The sequence below is a fragment of the Ornithorhynchus anatinus genome, chromosome 11, assembly GCF_004115215.2.
Source record: "Ornithorhynchus anatinus isolate Pmale09 chromosome 11, mOrnAna1.pri.v4, whole genome shotgun sequence".
NCBI classification, from domain to species: Eukaryota; Metazoa; Chordata; class Mammalia; order Monotremata; family Ornithorhynchidae; genus Ornithorhynchus; species Ornithorhynchus anatinus.
The window spans coordinates 23124861-23140247 of NC_041738.1; the positions used below are offsets into that span (position 1 = coordinate 23124861).

The 15387-nt window shown below is 50.3% G+C and overlaps 1 protein-coding gene across 1 annotated transcript in view; it reads left to right on the forward strand.

The window, feature by feature from the left end:
* Positions 1-14045, forward strand: part of SNX19 (sorting nexin 19) — a 50578-nt gene extending 36533 nt beyond the window's left edge. The window contains exons 9-11 of the mRNA XM_029075284.2: positions 9517-9701; positions 10740-10827; positions 11870-14045. Of these exons, the coding sequence (XP_028931117.1) occupies positions 9517-9701; positions 10740-10827; positions 11870-11993 (397 nt within the window). The 3' untranslated portion in view covers positions 11994-14045. The remainder of the gene's footprint in view (positions 1-9516; positions 9702-10739; positions 10828-11869) is intronic.
* Positions 14046-15387: the final 1342 nt, after the last annotated feature.

Genomic DNA, 15387 nt, shown 5'->3' on the forward strand with positions numbered 1-15387 from the left:
ACAGGGTAATCAGGTTGTCCCACTTGAGGCTCACAGTCTTCATCCCCATTTTACAGATGAGGTAACTGAGGCTCTGAGAAGTCAAGTGACTTGCCCAAAGTCACAAACCTGACAGGTGGCGGAGCCTGGATTAGAATCCATGACCTCTGACTCCCAAGCCCGGGCTCTTTCCACTAAGCCACACTGCTGAGAATCTCCTTCTGTCTCCCTGACCAACCCACTGGGAGAAAGACTTTAGAGTCGCAGGTGATCATCAGAGAGTAGTAATAATATTTATTAGACGGTTACTGTATGCAGAGCACTGTACTAAGCAGTGAAAGAGAATATAAGACATGGGTGGGAATTAAACACTATCCCTGTCAGTCAATCAATCAGTGGTATTGATTGAGTGCCTGTGTGCAGGACATGTACTAAACACTTTGGAGATATAGTACAGCAGAATTAGTAATTGGTCCTGCCCTCATGGAGCTCCCAATATGAAAGAGAAGAGAAAGGAGGAGTCCAAATCATCCACCCTCCAGGGTATTGAGCCCCTGAAGGAGACATTTGGGAGGGCAAACCAAGAGAAGCAGCGTGGCCTAATGGAAAGAGCACGGAGCTGGATGTCAGAGGACCTGGGTTCTAATCTCTGCTCCACTACATACTCATGTGACTTTGAGCAAGCCACTTAACTATTTTATGCATTCGTTTCCTCAGCTGTAAAATGGAGATTCAATACCTGTTCTCCCTTCTACTTAAAAATGTGAGCCCTGAGTGGACCAGGGACTGTATCCTACCGGATTACCTTGTATCTACCATAGTGCTTGGCACATAATAAGTTCTTAGCAAATAGTATAATTATTGTTATTATTAAGGGCCAAGAATACATTTTCCCAACTCGTTCATCATTTGTTTGTAATTTGAATGAATCACCTAGATGCTGCGATCTGCACCCAGGGGGTCCTCAAATGGGAACACTATGTCCTCCTGGAAAGTGGTGTTTCTTGGTTACTTTTCTTCTTTCTTTCTTGTCACCCTCCCCCAGTCATCATGATTCAGATCCCCTGGGCCAGCCATGGCTTATTGGGAGACCTTTCTATCCCCATTTCCCACCCTGCCCTAAGCCAAGTAAAGGGACAAGGTGGGCTTCAGCTACAGCTTGAAGAACCTCAAGGTGAATCAAGAGGGCTGAGCGTCCCTGCTCCATGCCAGCCAGTGGACAGAAATGAGGGAAACTTCTCTGGTTAGATCCCCTCTCCCGTGAGTTCTCGTGATGGATTTTGATAGGAAATGACTTTGAACTGCCCTTGAGGTGCCAGTTTAAGCCCTGGTATTAAACCTGCTCCGTTTTAGCCACCACTCTCTACAGCCATTTCAAACGTGGGCTCCTTACACCACGGGCTAGGTATGCGTCCCCGTTGGCTTCCGAACCCTCTCTCATTCCACCCTGGACACCAGCAGAACTGCTGAGCATCTGCCGGTTAAGCCACTGCCGTCTTCTCTCCTTCTATTGGTTATTCCTAATCTCCACCCTGAGACTCCCCCACGGGCTGTCCAACATCCAGAGATGGTCCTGCAGGGCTGGTTAAATTTTTCCTTCCCTTTTCTTCTTGACTACTTCTAGCTGAAATACCAGGGCAGATATAGTAACTAATTGCAGCCCTCCGAAAATGAAACCAATTCCACTTGGCTTTGTTCTCTGACGGATTTATTCTTGCTCTTTTCCCCAAGGGCCACTGGATGCCTCTCTCTTTGTAATTAAAGGGAAAGATGTTTTTAGTTCAGAGTATCAGAACTGCGTGGTTGACAACCCTGAAGCTTGATGTCTGGGATCGCGTCTTTGGTGGGGTGATCGGTGGGAAACCTTCTCACTCCAAAAGGCCAGATCAGAGCGAGAGAAGAAAATGGAGATGTGGGGGATTTAATGACATTGAATTTCACTCTCCCTTTTACCCAGTAGGCTCTCCAAGCATTGATCGATTGACTGACTGAGGACTATACCTCTTCCCATCCTCATCACTGGGGGTGACTAAGTGCTTCCTGAGTGCGGAGATTCAGCCCTTACCATCATCAAGCTTAGAGTCTAATCAGGAACACATGCTGACAAATTGAGAAGGGTTTAATAGTTCAAAAAGCTGAGAAGAGATATAAGCAAGTACTGGATTGTTGATTTTGTGATTGGGGACTCCTGTTTGCCTCCTGGTTGGCTGGAAGATTCCTAATTCCCCCTTCCTTTTTGGGAAAAAAAACGAAGCACCATCTGAAATGGGTTTCTCTGGCTTTCTATGTTCAAAATATTGCAGTATTTCATTGTCTACAGTAACAGGGGGCAGAATGTCTCAGTCAGTGCTTTGTGGAAATTGCAGCAATCAAACTGGATTAATCAGTAAATCAGTCAGTGGAATTTATTGAGTACTTACTGTGTGCAGAGCATTGTACTAAGTGCTTGGAAGAATACAGTATAACAGAGTTAATAGACATGTTTCCTGCCCACAAGGAGCTTACTGTCTAGAGGAGGCATTTACAGTCCAGAGGGATTACTGCTGTAGTAAGAACCTAAGGCCACAAGCAGTGCCATTAATGGTCCATCCATTATCGTTCATAATAATAATGATAGTAGTATTTGTTAAATGCTTGCTGTGGTTCAAGGGCCATAATAAACTCTGGAGTAAATGCAAAATAATCAAGTCAGGCACTGTCTCTGCCTGTCCCACATGGGGCTCGTAAGCCTAGGTAGGAAATAATAATGATAATAATGATATTTGTTAAGCTCTTACTATGTGCCATGCACTGTTCTAAGCACTGGCGTAGATACAAGATAATCAGGTTCTTCCACATGGGGATCACCGTCTTAATCCCCATTTTACAGATAAGGTAACTGAGGCCCAGAGAAGTTAAGTGACTTGCCCAAATTCACATAGCTGGGATTAGAACCCACGACCTCTGACTCCCAAGCCCGTGCTCTTTCCACTAAGGCACCCTGCTTAAGAAAGCAAATGTTGAGGCCCCATCTTACAAATGAGGAAACTGAACCAGAGGAGTTAAGTGACTTGTTCATGGTCACACAACAGGCAAGTGGCAGAGCCAGGATTAGAACCCAGGTCCTCTGGCTCACAGTCCTGTCCTCTTTTCACGAGGTCCTACTGCTTCTCAACTCAGTGTATTCTGTGGCATCAGGATGCTTGGAGGAACCTCTCGGATATATGTGTACATAAGTATATTGTCTGTTGTCCAGAGTATTTCCTCCCCTCTGTGATCTCTACAAATCTTGTCAACTGATGATCTTCTTAAACCTAGTCCAGGAAGTCTTCCTAGGGGCCGTGAGCTCTGAAATTAACTTTGAAGAGTCAGACGAGTAGAAGTGGTCTGATGGGAAAGAGAGGCTGCCTTTTTAAAGCATTTATTCATCTACATAGCCATCTTTTCTCTTTCTCCTTTCTCTAAATCATATGCACCTATTTTCCCCAGTAGAGTATAAAGTCTTGAAGAGCAGAAATCATGTCTTCTTGCTCTGTTGTACTCTTCCCAAGTGCTGAATGCAGGGATTTGCACAGTCAGGTTTCCATAAATATTAGCCATTGATCGATTTATGAATGGATGATTTGAGCAATGCTCTAGTCAACCAGATCACTGGTCGGAAAGGCTCTGCTTTGCCCTATGAATGCGACTCGTAGACAGAGATGAGACAAAAAGTCTGAAGACCACAAGAAAAGGCACTTTGAGCCCATCTGACCTGGAATTCTAGTTGGCGGCAACACCACAGATGCTTGGGGAAGCTGGGCAAGGAGTCCATCCTGGCTAGCAGTGGCCCTGTCTTTTTTCCTAGCCGCTTTTGACCCCCCTGGAGAATCCCCAAAATGAGCCCGCAGACTCGTCCCTCCCATCAAAATGATCAGGATCCCTGAGCGGCACCCAGCCTCGGGAGAAACCCCGTCTCGGAATGAAAGGGGAAAGAGGGTTTTCGAAGCTCTTGTTATGGGGGGCTTCAGCTTCCTCGAGGGGCTCTGGACAGATCAAGGAGGCAGTGTGAATGGCAGAGTCCTCGGTCGGTCAACAAGGCAGGAATGCTGCCCTCAAATCCATTCGATTGGATATCGTAAGCCCGCCAAATGAAAAGTGCCTACTAAAGCCCAGACCACCCTAAATAGGGATGGACTAGTTATTCTAGGGCTGAACGGCTTCGGGCCCGCGCCTCTCTTGATCTCCGTTGATGTCTGTCATTCTTGCCCTGCCGTTACCTTTCGGGCTTCCTATTCTCGGTGCCATTCTCGGGTCCCGGGCTCGGGGGAGTGGGCCCAGGGGCTGGAATGCCACACTCGAGAAGAATGCAGACTGTCTGGCATAATGGAGGTTAAATAAAGTTGGCCCTGGCAGCTCCATACCCTTGGACGGACCGCAAGCCCTCAGGCCCGGAGGTGGCCACACAGACTGCCGGTGGAGGCAGGCAGGCCTTCGTGGGACTATATCCTGGGCCCATGAGGGAAGGACCGGCTTCTTGACTGAGCAGCTGGGCTCTACTGGGAGAGCGGGCTGGTTTGGGAGAGCAGCTGGGTGGAACACCCCTGGGTCTGTGCCGGTGGACTCCAGGTCCTGGATGGTGCTGGGTCATTACCAAGGTCAGGACAGTAGTGCATGGGCTGGGATGCAGCAGCATGGACTTTGGGTAGACATGAGGAAGAACTTTGGAGGAACTAGAATATGCCAACGAGGTTGGGTGGGCAGCCGCTTTCTTTGGGGATTTGGGCACCCAGTGAAGGCTGAGGGTGCCGGGTGCAAGACAAGTACAAACACTTCACCCAGCGGGCAGAAAACACGTGGAATTCTTTCCGTGGCAAGTCGGGCAGGCCACAGATATTAGCGGGACCAGGAGGAGTTTGGATAGATTATTGGCTGAACAATCCGCAATGGGTTACAAGAAGAAAAGTTAGAGATTAAGAGGGGAGGTAAGTCATATTAGTTGATCCCACGGTAGCCATGAGGATCAGCATCCAGGAGGGCAAACATCACCAGCTTTCTACATGCACCTTGGTGGCCAGAATCCTGAGCGGACCATTGCTGTGGCCCAGGAAGGGCCCTGCCATTAGCCTTGCTTCTTCACCCTCAAATCACTGCTCACTTGAGTTGGGAGGCTGTGGAGGGAGAGTAGAGTGGCTGCCTCCTTTGAGAAAATCTGCCTGGTAGCCAGCCATATTCCCTTGACTCTGTGTGGCTTTGGCAGACTGGGGACGCATCAGAGCCTTCTGCGCTTCCATCTCTGCATCAGAGAGAAACTCCATCGGCTTGGAATCCCTCAATCAGCTTTCCCCCCTCTACCTTCTTACCTCACTGATCTTTTACTACAGCCCAACCCACACACTTTGCTCCTCTAGCACCAACTTTCTAACAGTGCTCCAATCTCATCTACCTTGCTGTCGACCCCTTTCCCACATCCTCCCTCTGGCCTGGAACACCCTCCCACTCCATGTGCACCAGGCTACCACTCTCCCACCTCAGAGTCTTATTAAGGTCACGTCTCCAAGAGGCCTTCCTCGGTAAAGCCTTCTTTTCCCCGACTCTCTCTCCCTTCTGTGTCATCCAAGGACTTGGGTACTGTATGTACCCTTTGAGCATTTAGAATTCACCTCACCCTCAGCCCCACAGCACTTATGTACATAGCTATATGTTATTTACTTTATCAATGTCTGTCTCCTGCAGTAGAGTGTAAGCTCATTGTTGGCAGATACCAAGTCTACCAACTTGTACTGAACCCTACCAAGTGCTTAGTACAATGCTCTGCACACAGTTAACCACTCAATGCATACCACCAATTAATTGATTGGGCCCCCTGCCCCTCTGATAAGTGGGGGACAGGAAAGCGGTCACAGGGGCCACAAGTAGCTTGAAAGATTGAATTCTTAGCTCTCTTGTGCTGCCTGCAGTCCTGGCTAATTGACATGTTCTCTGTGGTAACTAATATGCTGATTATGGATTTAAGGAGGAATGTATGTGGCCATATGCTTCTTTACAAATAAAAAACAACACAGGAGTGGTTGAAAAATCCAGCCCCTCCACCTGAGCATCTGACTCTATCCCTTTGCACCTTATCAAAACACGTGCCTTGTTCATTTTTTCTCCCTGGCTGCAATTTTCAACTGTTCGTTCTCCAGTAGCTTCACCCCCATTGCTTTGAAACATGCTCATGCCTCCTCTATCCTAAAAAATCCCTCCCTTGACCCGACAGCTCCCACCATTTATCACCCCATCTCCCTCCTACCATTCCTCTCCAAACACCTTGATTGAGTTGTCTACACCCACTGTCTCAAGTTCCTCTCCTCCAATTCTTTCCCTGACCCCCTCCAATCTGACTTCCATCCCCTTCACTCCATAGAAACCGTACTCTCAAAGGTCACAAATTATCCTACTTGCTAAAGCCAATGGACTCTACTCCATCTTAATCCTCCTTGACCTCTCAGCAGCCTTGGACACTGGTGACCACCCCTTCTCTTGGAAACAATATCCAACCTCAGCTTCACTGGCACTGTCCTCTCCAGGTTCTCCTCCTATCTCTCTGGCAACTTATTCTCAGTCCCTTTCACAGGCTCCTCCTCTGCTTTCCTTCCTCCTGCAACTGTAGTCATCACTCAAGGTTCAGTTCAAGTCCCCTTCTAACACTCCATCTAAACCCTCTCCCTTAGAGAACTCATTCATTCACATGGCTTCAACTACTACCTCTATGCGCATGACTCCCAAATCTACATCCCTAGCCCTGATCACTCTCCCTCTCTGCAGTCTCGCATTTCCTCCTGCCTCCAAGGTATCTCTACTTGGATGTCCTGCCAACACGTCAAACTTAACATGTCCAAAACGGACCTCCATATCCTCCCACCCAAACCCTCTCCTGCCCCCAAATTTTCCATCACTGTAGATAGCACCACCATCCTTCCTGTCTCACAACCCCTTAACCTTGGCATTATCTATGACTCCTTTTTCTCATTCAGACCACATATTCAATCGGTCACTGAATCCTATTGGTTCAACCTCCACAATATTGCTAAAATCTATCCTTTCCTCTCTATCCTTTCCTCTCTATCCAAACTGCTACTATGTTAATCCAAGCACTTATCCTATCCCAACTTGATTACTGCATCAGCCTCCTTGCTGGCCTCCCTGGCTCTTGTCTCTCCCCGCTTGACAGTCCATCCTTCATTTTGCTGCCTGGATCATTTTTCTACTAAAACATTCAGTCCATGTTTCCCCAATTAAGAACCTGCAGTGATTGTCCAGCCACCTCTGCATCAAACAGAAACTCCTTACCATTAGCTTTAAAAAACTCAATCACCTTGCCCGCTTCTACCTCAACTCACTACTCTCCTACTTACAACCCAGCCCACACACTTTGCTCCCCTATTGCCAACCTACTCTACTTCAATCTTATCTATCTCTCTGCTGACCTCTCACCCACATCTTGTCTCTGGTCTGGATTGGCCTCCCTTTTCATATCTGAAAGACAATTACTCTCCCTATCTTCTCCTTTCTGAAGACACATGTCTTCCAAGAGGCCTTGCCTGACTAAGCGTCACTTCCTCTTCTCTTACTCCGTCTGCTCCGCCTAGCCCCGCAGCGTTTATGTACTTATCCATTATTTATTTATTTATATCAATGTCTGTCTCCCCCGTTAGACTGTAAGCTCACTGGGGACAGAAAATGTGTCTGGTATATTCTTGTGTGTACTCTTCCAAGCGCTTAGTACAGTGTCCTGCACACAGTTAGTGCTCAGTAAATACAATCAATTGAATGATTGCATAGTTAAGACAGATTTATGCAGACATGTTCTTGGGGGTTGTGAAGCTCAGGTATCTTTTTTTGCTGTAGTTCATTGTTCTTCTCTCCCGGTTAGTTCTTTGAGGGCAGGGATCCAGTCTCGTGACTCTATTATACTCTACTAAGCACTTAAAATGTTGCTCTGCATGAGTAGATAGTCAGTGAATCCGACTGCATGGCTGAGAACGTCGTCAGGGAAGGCCTCTTGGAAGAGATATGCTTTTAAGGCTTTGAAGTGGGGAGAGTGATCATCTGTCAGATATGACAGGTAGGTTATTCCAGAGGCAGGATGTGGGTGAGAGGTTGATGGAGAGATGAGATTGAGGTACAGTGAGTGAATAGGTGTGTGTTAGAGGAATGAAGTGTGTAGGCTGGGTTCTAGTATGAAATTAGAGAAGGGGTATGGGTCTGTGTATGAGTATGTGTCTCTCTTCCTCTAAATCTAAGTCTCCCTTTGAGCGGGGATCACATCTTCTCTGTTCCTTGTGCCTCCTGGAGTGTATCTCAGCAGGCATCTGCTAAATATTGGTAATGATTGAGTCAGGTGTCAGAGGACCAGTCAGGCCCACCAATTCGATCCTATTTAATCCCAAATATTGGGGCATTCTCCTCTCTCGGAGTCAGGGAAGGGAAAGTGGGATGGAGAGGGTGATGATTGTAGGTTCACAGCGAGCAGAGGTCACACCTACTGCAGGATTCCGCAATGCAACCTGTCCCCTCTCCCCGAAAGTCCAACCTGCGCCTCATCACGGTGATGGGGTGGGAGGTGGGGCAGGGGTGGGGGCAGACGCAACTGCTGGACGTGGGAGCAGGCCGCAGGGACAATCCCATGTGGGAAATGTTTCTGACCAAAGGACTACCCAGGGCTCCTCGTGTGGTGGGTGGCCAGATAATAGCTGGCTGATGTGGAGGGGCAAAAACTGCACTGGTTATCAGACCTCTTACTGGACTGAGGATCTATGGAAAATACTGGCCCCGTGCTTGGCTCACTTTGGCCTAAATGGGTTTTGTATATAAATTCTGGCTTTCATTTTGTTATGTGCTTCCCACCCTATTCCCCTTCTCACTTGTCCAACTGGAAGTAAGTCAGCAAGGTCAATCATTTATGTATTGAGCATAATGTATTGTGTGCAGACACTGTACTAAGTGCTTGGAATAGTACAGGTCACTAGAGTTGGTAGACACAATCCATGCTCTCGAGGAGGGAACAGAGAAGTTGCATGGCCTAGTGGGTAGACCATGGGCTTGGGAGTTAGAAGGACCTGGGTTCTAATCCCAGCTCTGCCTCTTGTCTGTTGTGTGAACTTGGGTGAGTCACTTCACTTCTCTAGGCTTCAGTTACCTCACATGAAAAATGGGGTGACATGAAAACTGCGAGCCCTGTGTCCACCCTAGTTAATGTGTATCTACCCCCGCAATTGGTAAAGTGACTGGCACCTAACACGTACCCTAAAAAGAAAAAAATTGAAAAAGAGCTTACAGTCTGCAGGGCCAGGAAAGTGGCAGTTGAGGCACCACTCAGTCACTCATTCTAATCACTATCCCTCTAATCACTTCATTCAGGGAGGTCGTTGGTCCCAGAGAGGCTCCTCTGCCATTTATGGCAGGAGACTCCAACGTCATGAGAACCGTACCAGGCCCCCGTCGGTGCCGGTGCCCGGAGCGTTGACGGAGGACTTTGAGGCCGCGGATGGTTCCCCCTCGAGCCTTCTCTCTCTCCTCCCTCTCTCCTGCCAGGTGGCTGGAAGTGCAGTTGGCCAACCTGACCTGCCCCCAGCGCTGGGTTCAGTACCTCCGCCTCCTGCAGGAGTCCATCTGGCCTGGGGGGACTCTGCCGCCGGTGCCTAAACCTGCCCGGACCCAAGAGCAGAAGGAAGCTGCCGCCGAGCAGGCGCTGCAGAGCCTCATGGGAATCCTGCCTGGTAAGTCAGCCTGATTCTTGATGGCAGCTCACCCCCCACCCCTCTACCCTCACCTCAGTCCCTAGCCTTTATAGGATGACCTTAGTCGGTCATGACTGACCTCCACCCCACCCCACTATTTTCCTCCTCCTGCCAACAAGAGGAAAAGAGGCTGCCGCCTGTCTTGACTCCATCATTGCCATTGAACAAGGCAGGAGCGGTGAGCTCAGCCCCCTCCCTAGGGTACCCTGTGTGTCCATTTTACCCAGCCCAGTTTTCAGCTGGTCCAGGCCCAGACATCTGCGTGTCCGCTTTCCTCGTTTTTCACACCCAGCGTCCCTCCACCTCGGCTCCTGCTAACAAGTCCCGTGGCTCAAAAATGGCTCCTGGGTTCAGGGATCTGGGAGGGGAAGGCAGCAGCTCAGGAGCCATGGAATCACTTGCTGCCGCACCCATCGACGGCATAGGTTCGGCTGACATCCGTTCAGAGAAGCTTCCCGCCTGTCATCACAATACCATTACATCACTTTACTTACATTACATGACATACACAATGCAAAATATGTCACGCGCATACTCTGTGTTATGGGGCTTCCAAAGGAGCGGCCGTCAGTGGCCGTGCTGCAGTCAGACCTTGTCCACGGGGAGAAACCAAAGTGGGGATGGAAGGTGTCTCCTGGAGGCCTGAATCTACTTTAGGCCCAAGGAGGTTGACTCTGATAGCTGACAAACTCAGTCCACGAGAGACCTGCCGGTCTCAGACATCGACCTGAGTCATTTCCAAGCCACCGCTAAATGCTCACCCCTGCGGCTGGGAGTCCCTATACTAGGTTCCAGGTTTAGGATGGGTCTAGAGGGGATGACAAGCCTGCTCTGGATTTTACATTTCCTTGGGATTTTCCTGCGTCCCCGAGGGTTCCAAAGACCACTTCCAGGGTTGGGAAGTGGGGGCGGGCATCCCCAGGAGATTGGATGTTGTGTACGGTGTCAGCAACTTCCCCTCTCCCCAGCCCATCCACCCACCTTACCCCCCCTGCCCCCATGTTGTTTTCTCCTCAGACTTTGTCGTGGAGATCCTGGGCCCGAATAAATGCCGCCTGAGCTGGGGGCTGGTCCTAGAGACGCTGCAGCATCCACTCATCAACAGGTAGGCCGGTGGGCGCTCAGTTCCGGGGAGGGGGGTCGGCAGCCAGACAGGACCGAGCAGTCCACCCAGGTGGGCCTGACACTTCATCTCTGGGCCTAGTCCTCCGCTGTCTCCTTCTGGCTTTGAGACTTCCACAGAAGAGCTATCCTCGGTTGTCTCAAACTAACAACCAACAGCCCTCCCGCTAGGAACTGAAGCGGCAGCAAAACGCCCATTCAGTCGACACTGGACTAATTCCTTGGCCCCTTTTCCTCCCCATACCTCCTCCATCCTCAGCCCCACCCGTTCCCTGACCCTTGACGTTGGCCGTCAGCATCGTTCTTGAGCTGTGCCCGGCTGGCAGTTGCTCCGTTTCCAACCCTGTGCCGCCAGAGAGTCTCCAGATGGAGGCGGTGGTGACAAGGCCCACGGGAGCCGGCGGGGTCTTGGGAAGTCTAGAGATGGCACCTCATCCCATCAAGGGTTCCCACAAGTGGGAGGTCTGAAATGGTGGCAGTCAGGCAGCTGGTCCTCCAGGCTACCTTGGCTTTCTATCACTCCACTGAAAACGCCATCCCTCTCTCTTGTCCAGCAGCCCCACGGGTGAGCTGACCTTCCACCTTCACAACCCATCTTCCACTCCCGGCAAGACCAGGCGGCTGCTCCCAGCTGCCATGTCTTCTCTCCAAGTCGAACGTGAGACAGGTCAAATCGGAAGCATGAGCCGATAGAGGCAAGCCCCAACCCTCGCCATCTCCCCCGTCTCCCCGCTATATTTGGCGAGGCCAGCGGCTGGAATTGGGTGTCAGGACTGTGGAGTTACCCTGGCTCAAGAGTAGTTTTGGCGGACTTGGCTTCAGTTCTCTACATAATCGTCTTTCTCCCTTCGGTACCGGATCAATCAATCAATTAATCATATTGATTGAGAGCTTACTGTGTACAGGGCACTGTATTAAGTACTTGGGAGAGTACAACACAACAATATAAGGCACATTCCCTTCCCACAGCAAGCTTCATGAATCCAGCCAGAACTCTGAGTGTTTCTCTCTCCCATCTCTTTCAGGCACCTGGTCTTCTGCCTCTGGGATATCATCCTCGAATTCTTGGCCCTGGACATCCCTCCGGATACACCCCCTCCCGCCCAGGAGGCCTTTGAGAGTCCCAAAAGGACTGACAGCTCTGCCTAGCAGCCTGAGCCAACCAAGGAACGGAGGACAGGGTAGCGGGCAGCCATCCCCAGGGGGAGCATTGGGCATTGAAGCCACCCGCTGGCCTGGCAGTGTGGCCGGCAGAGTGTGGAGGGACACTTAGGCAGGGCAGCTCCTTGACTTTTCCAGACTGCTCCGGCCGTGGATGGCCGTTGCTCCAGTTGGATGGCAGTTCCAGAGAGAGGCGGAGTCATGTCCTCTGGAGTTCTCTGCTGAGAGGGCGAGTGGAGGCACTCGCAGGACAGAAACCCCTCGGACTCCTCCCCAATGAGGAGAGCAGGTTACCTCCGGGTCCCGTGTGGGGAAGCCTGCAGCCTCCAGGGCCTGTTTTGGAAAAAAAAGTGGCCTTCCAGAGGCCAGGAATGGTCGAGCCTTCTGCCTCACTCCCAAGCCCCGGAGAGGCAGGAGCACGGAAGGGATGGGAAGCGATGGGCCAGAGATGTGTGAGTGTCTGTTGTCATTTGCCTCTAGAGACACAGAGGAGATGGCTGATAGAGATCTCTGTGGCAGGGAGCAGCTCATCCCCAAAAGGCCAACCACCCTAAGTGAGCCAGCCGGGAAGAGCTAGTATAAGTTTGCCCCAAGGGAGCCCCAGAAGCTTTGTCCACCCTAAAGATGAAGCCATGGAAAGAGAAGGAGTTGAAGAGCTGAGGTGGTTGTGGTATGGCAAGAATTAGTGGACCAACAGACTCTGGAACTGGCACTGGGGAGCTTAGGAAGTGCGCGCTGCCTCAAAGCCCACCTGGTTAGCCGCTCTCTTTCTCTCCTGCCCCTTCCCCTCAGCCCTGCCTGCTGCGGCTGCCCTGGCTTCTCTCAGATCCACCAATGAAGGGGAGAGAAGTTGCCCTTCTGTCCCCCTCATCTGCTGGGATCTCATGGAAGGAGCTATAATGGGGAGGTTGGCTAGCACTAGGAATGGAAGAGTAAGGGTGCTTGGGAAAGTTTTAAAGAGATCACATCTCACTTGTTGTGGTGGCTTAGGGGTGTAGTCCTGCCTCGTAGCAAGGAGATGGACTGGGTGACCTAAGTCCCATGGCTGATTATGGATCTTTACTATTCTTCTGCTCCAAGCTTTTCCCCACCCCCAACTCCCTATCTTTCTTTCTCTGCCTTCTTCCCACATCTGTCTGCCTTTCTCCTGTGCCCCACTCAGACTCCATCTTGATATCTGCTCCCCATGTTGGCGAGTATCCATTGGGTGGTATAGGAGGGCAATCCCAATGAGCTGCATACCTGGCTGCTTAGCTGGAATCCAGGATGCTGTTGGAAGTTGGAGTTGGCTTCCATTCAGTACAGACAGACCCTCCCCTCCAGGCACTTTAACCACCATTCCTGACATTGTCCTGGAAAGTCCAGAGCACCTGGCAGAGGGCACCCCCTGGTTCAACTATGGCACCAGACCAATAAATATTCTGACATACCGCAAGCTGTCTCTGGCTAGAAATTCGTGCTCATTCTTGACCCTTTCCAAATCTTGGGGAGGGATTCCTTGGACCTCACCCTTTACAAGGCAGCTCTCCCATGATGGGCCCCCATGCTTACCCCCGCCTGTCAGGGAGATGGCAGGAGGCAGTGGGGAGCCAGAAGCATCTAGAAATTCATTGAGGTTCCAGGAACCAAGCTCCTGAGGTGGGGCGGCATGGGCAGGGAGAGAGGTGTTAGGGTGCCATGGGTCAAGCCTTGGGTCAAGTGCATGTGGACCTTTGGCTGTGGCACCACACAATTCTGCCCTGGGAGCCTTTCTCTTGTTCATTTCTGGTCCAGATGTGGGAGGAGAACAGGCATGTGAGAACGGATCTGCAGTCCACACAGTCCTACTGCCCTACCAGTCACTGGTATTGACTGAGCTTCTGACAAACCCTGAGCTAAGCACTGTGGGAAGTTACACAGGAACCAAACGTGGGCAGTCACAGCTTACCTGAGCCCATTATGGCTGATCTACTGGTCTGCCTTTTCCCACCCATATCCAGTTTAGTCACAGAAACCTGCTCCCCTCACCTTCAGAACAAAATAAACCGTTTCACCTGATAAGCAGATTGTGTATTTAGTAATTGTGGTCTTTGTTAAGCCTTTACTCTGTAGCAAGCACTGTCCTAAATGCTGGGCTTGATACAATATACCAGAGCGGACACAGTCCCTGTTCCTTGGGATTTTCAGTCTAAAGGAAAGGGAGACTAGGTACTGGGTCCCCATTTTACATATCTGTAATTTATTTATTCTGAAATGTATTTAGCATATCCATAATTTATATATATTAATGTCTTTCTCCCCCTCTAGATTAAGCTTACGGTGAGCAGGAAACATCTACCAATTCTCTAATAATGTACTCTCTCAAATGCTTAGTGCTCTGTGCTCTGCACAGAGTAAGCATTCAATAAATACCATGGATAGATTGATGAGGAAACTGAGGCCCAGAGAAGTTAAGTGACTAGCCCACAGTTACCCAGCAGGGAAGTGGCAGAGCTGGGATTAGAACCTACATCTTCTGATGTCCAGACCTGTGCTGTTTCCATTAGGCAGCATGTTATAGTATTTATTGAGTGCTTACTAGGTGCCAAGGCATAGTGGGATAAATACAAAATTAATCGGATCAGACACAATCGCTTTCCCACCTGTGGCTCACCCTCTAAGAGGTAGGGAGAGCAGGTATCTTATCACCATTTTACAGATGAGGAAACTGAGGCCCAGCAAGATTAAGCTGGAATTAGGCCCCGACTCTCCTGGCAAGTGCTCTCCGCACCAGGCCATGCTGCCACATAATGTGGTGTTCATGGAAAACAACCATCCTGGTCTTAGTCCATCATGTTCCCATTTCTGGCCTAGCCAAAAGCCATCTATATCCCCCAGAACTGTGGCTTTCCACTATTTGGTGGGCCGAGGGCTCAACCACCCACGATGGTCCAGACTGGGGACAATGGGTCTTCTTCGGCCCCGAGCTCAGACGACGCCTAGGACTGCCGTGATCCTCTTCTCTCCCTTCCTGGCCAAAGAAGCCCCGGACTTTGCCCACAGCCAACTCAGCTCTGCCCCAGTAAAAACAAACCCAAGTTGCTAGGGGCCTTAGGGTAGATAGGCTGGCTGAAAAGGTGCCTCGATTGGACCCACCAGTCTAGATTTCTGGAGGTTCTCCCTCTGTCCCTTCCTCTTCACCCCACTTCTCTTCCTCTGGCCCCGCTGCTTCCCCATTCCTTCTCACCCACTCTGTCCCTCAGGGAGAAGGTTTCAGAACAGTAATCCTCATTCTGCTGCCACTTGGACAGGTTGGCTTCCTTCCAAGAAGACCACTCACAGGGCCCCTAACTAAGTATGACCACTGCTCCTTCCACAGGCTATCCAGGGATGCCAGACCCGGCCAGGAACATCTATTGATTGT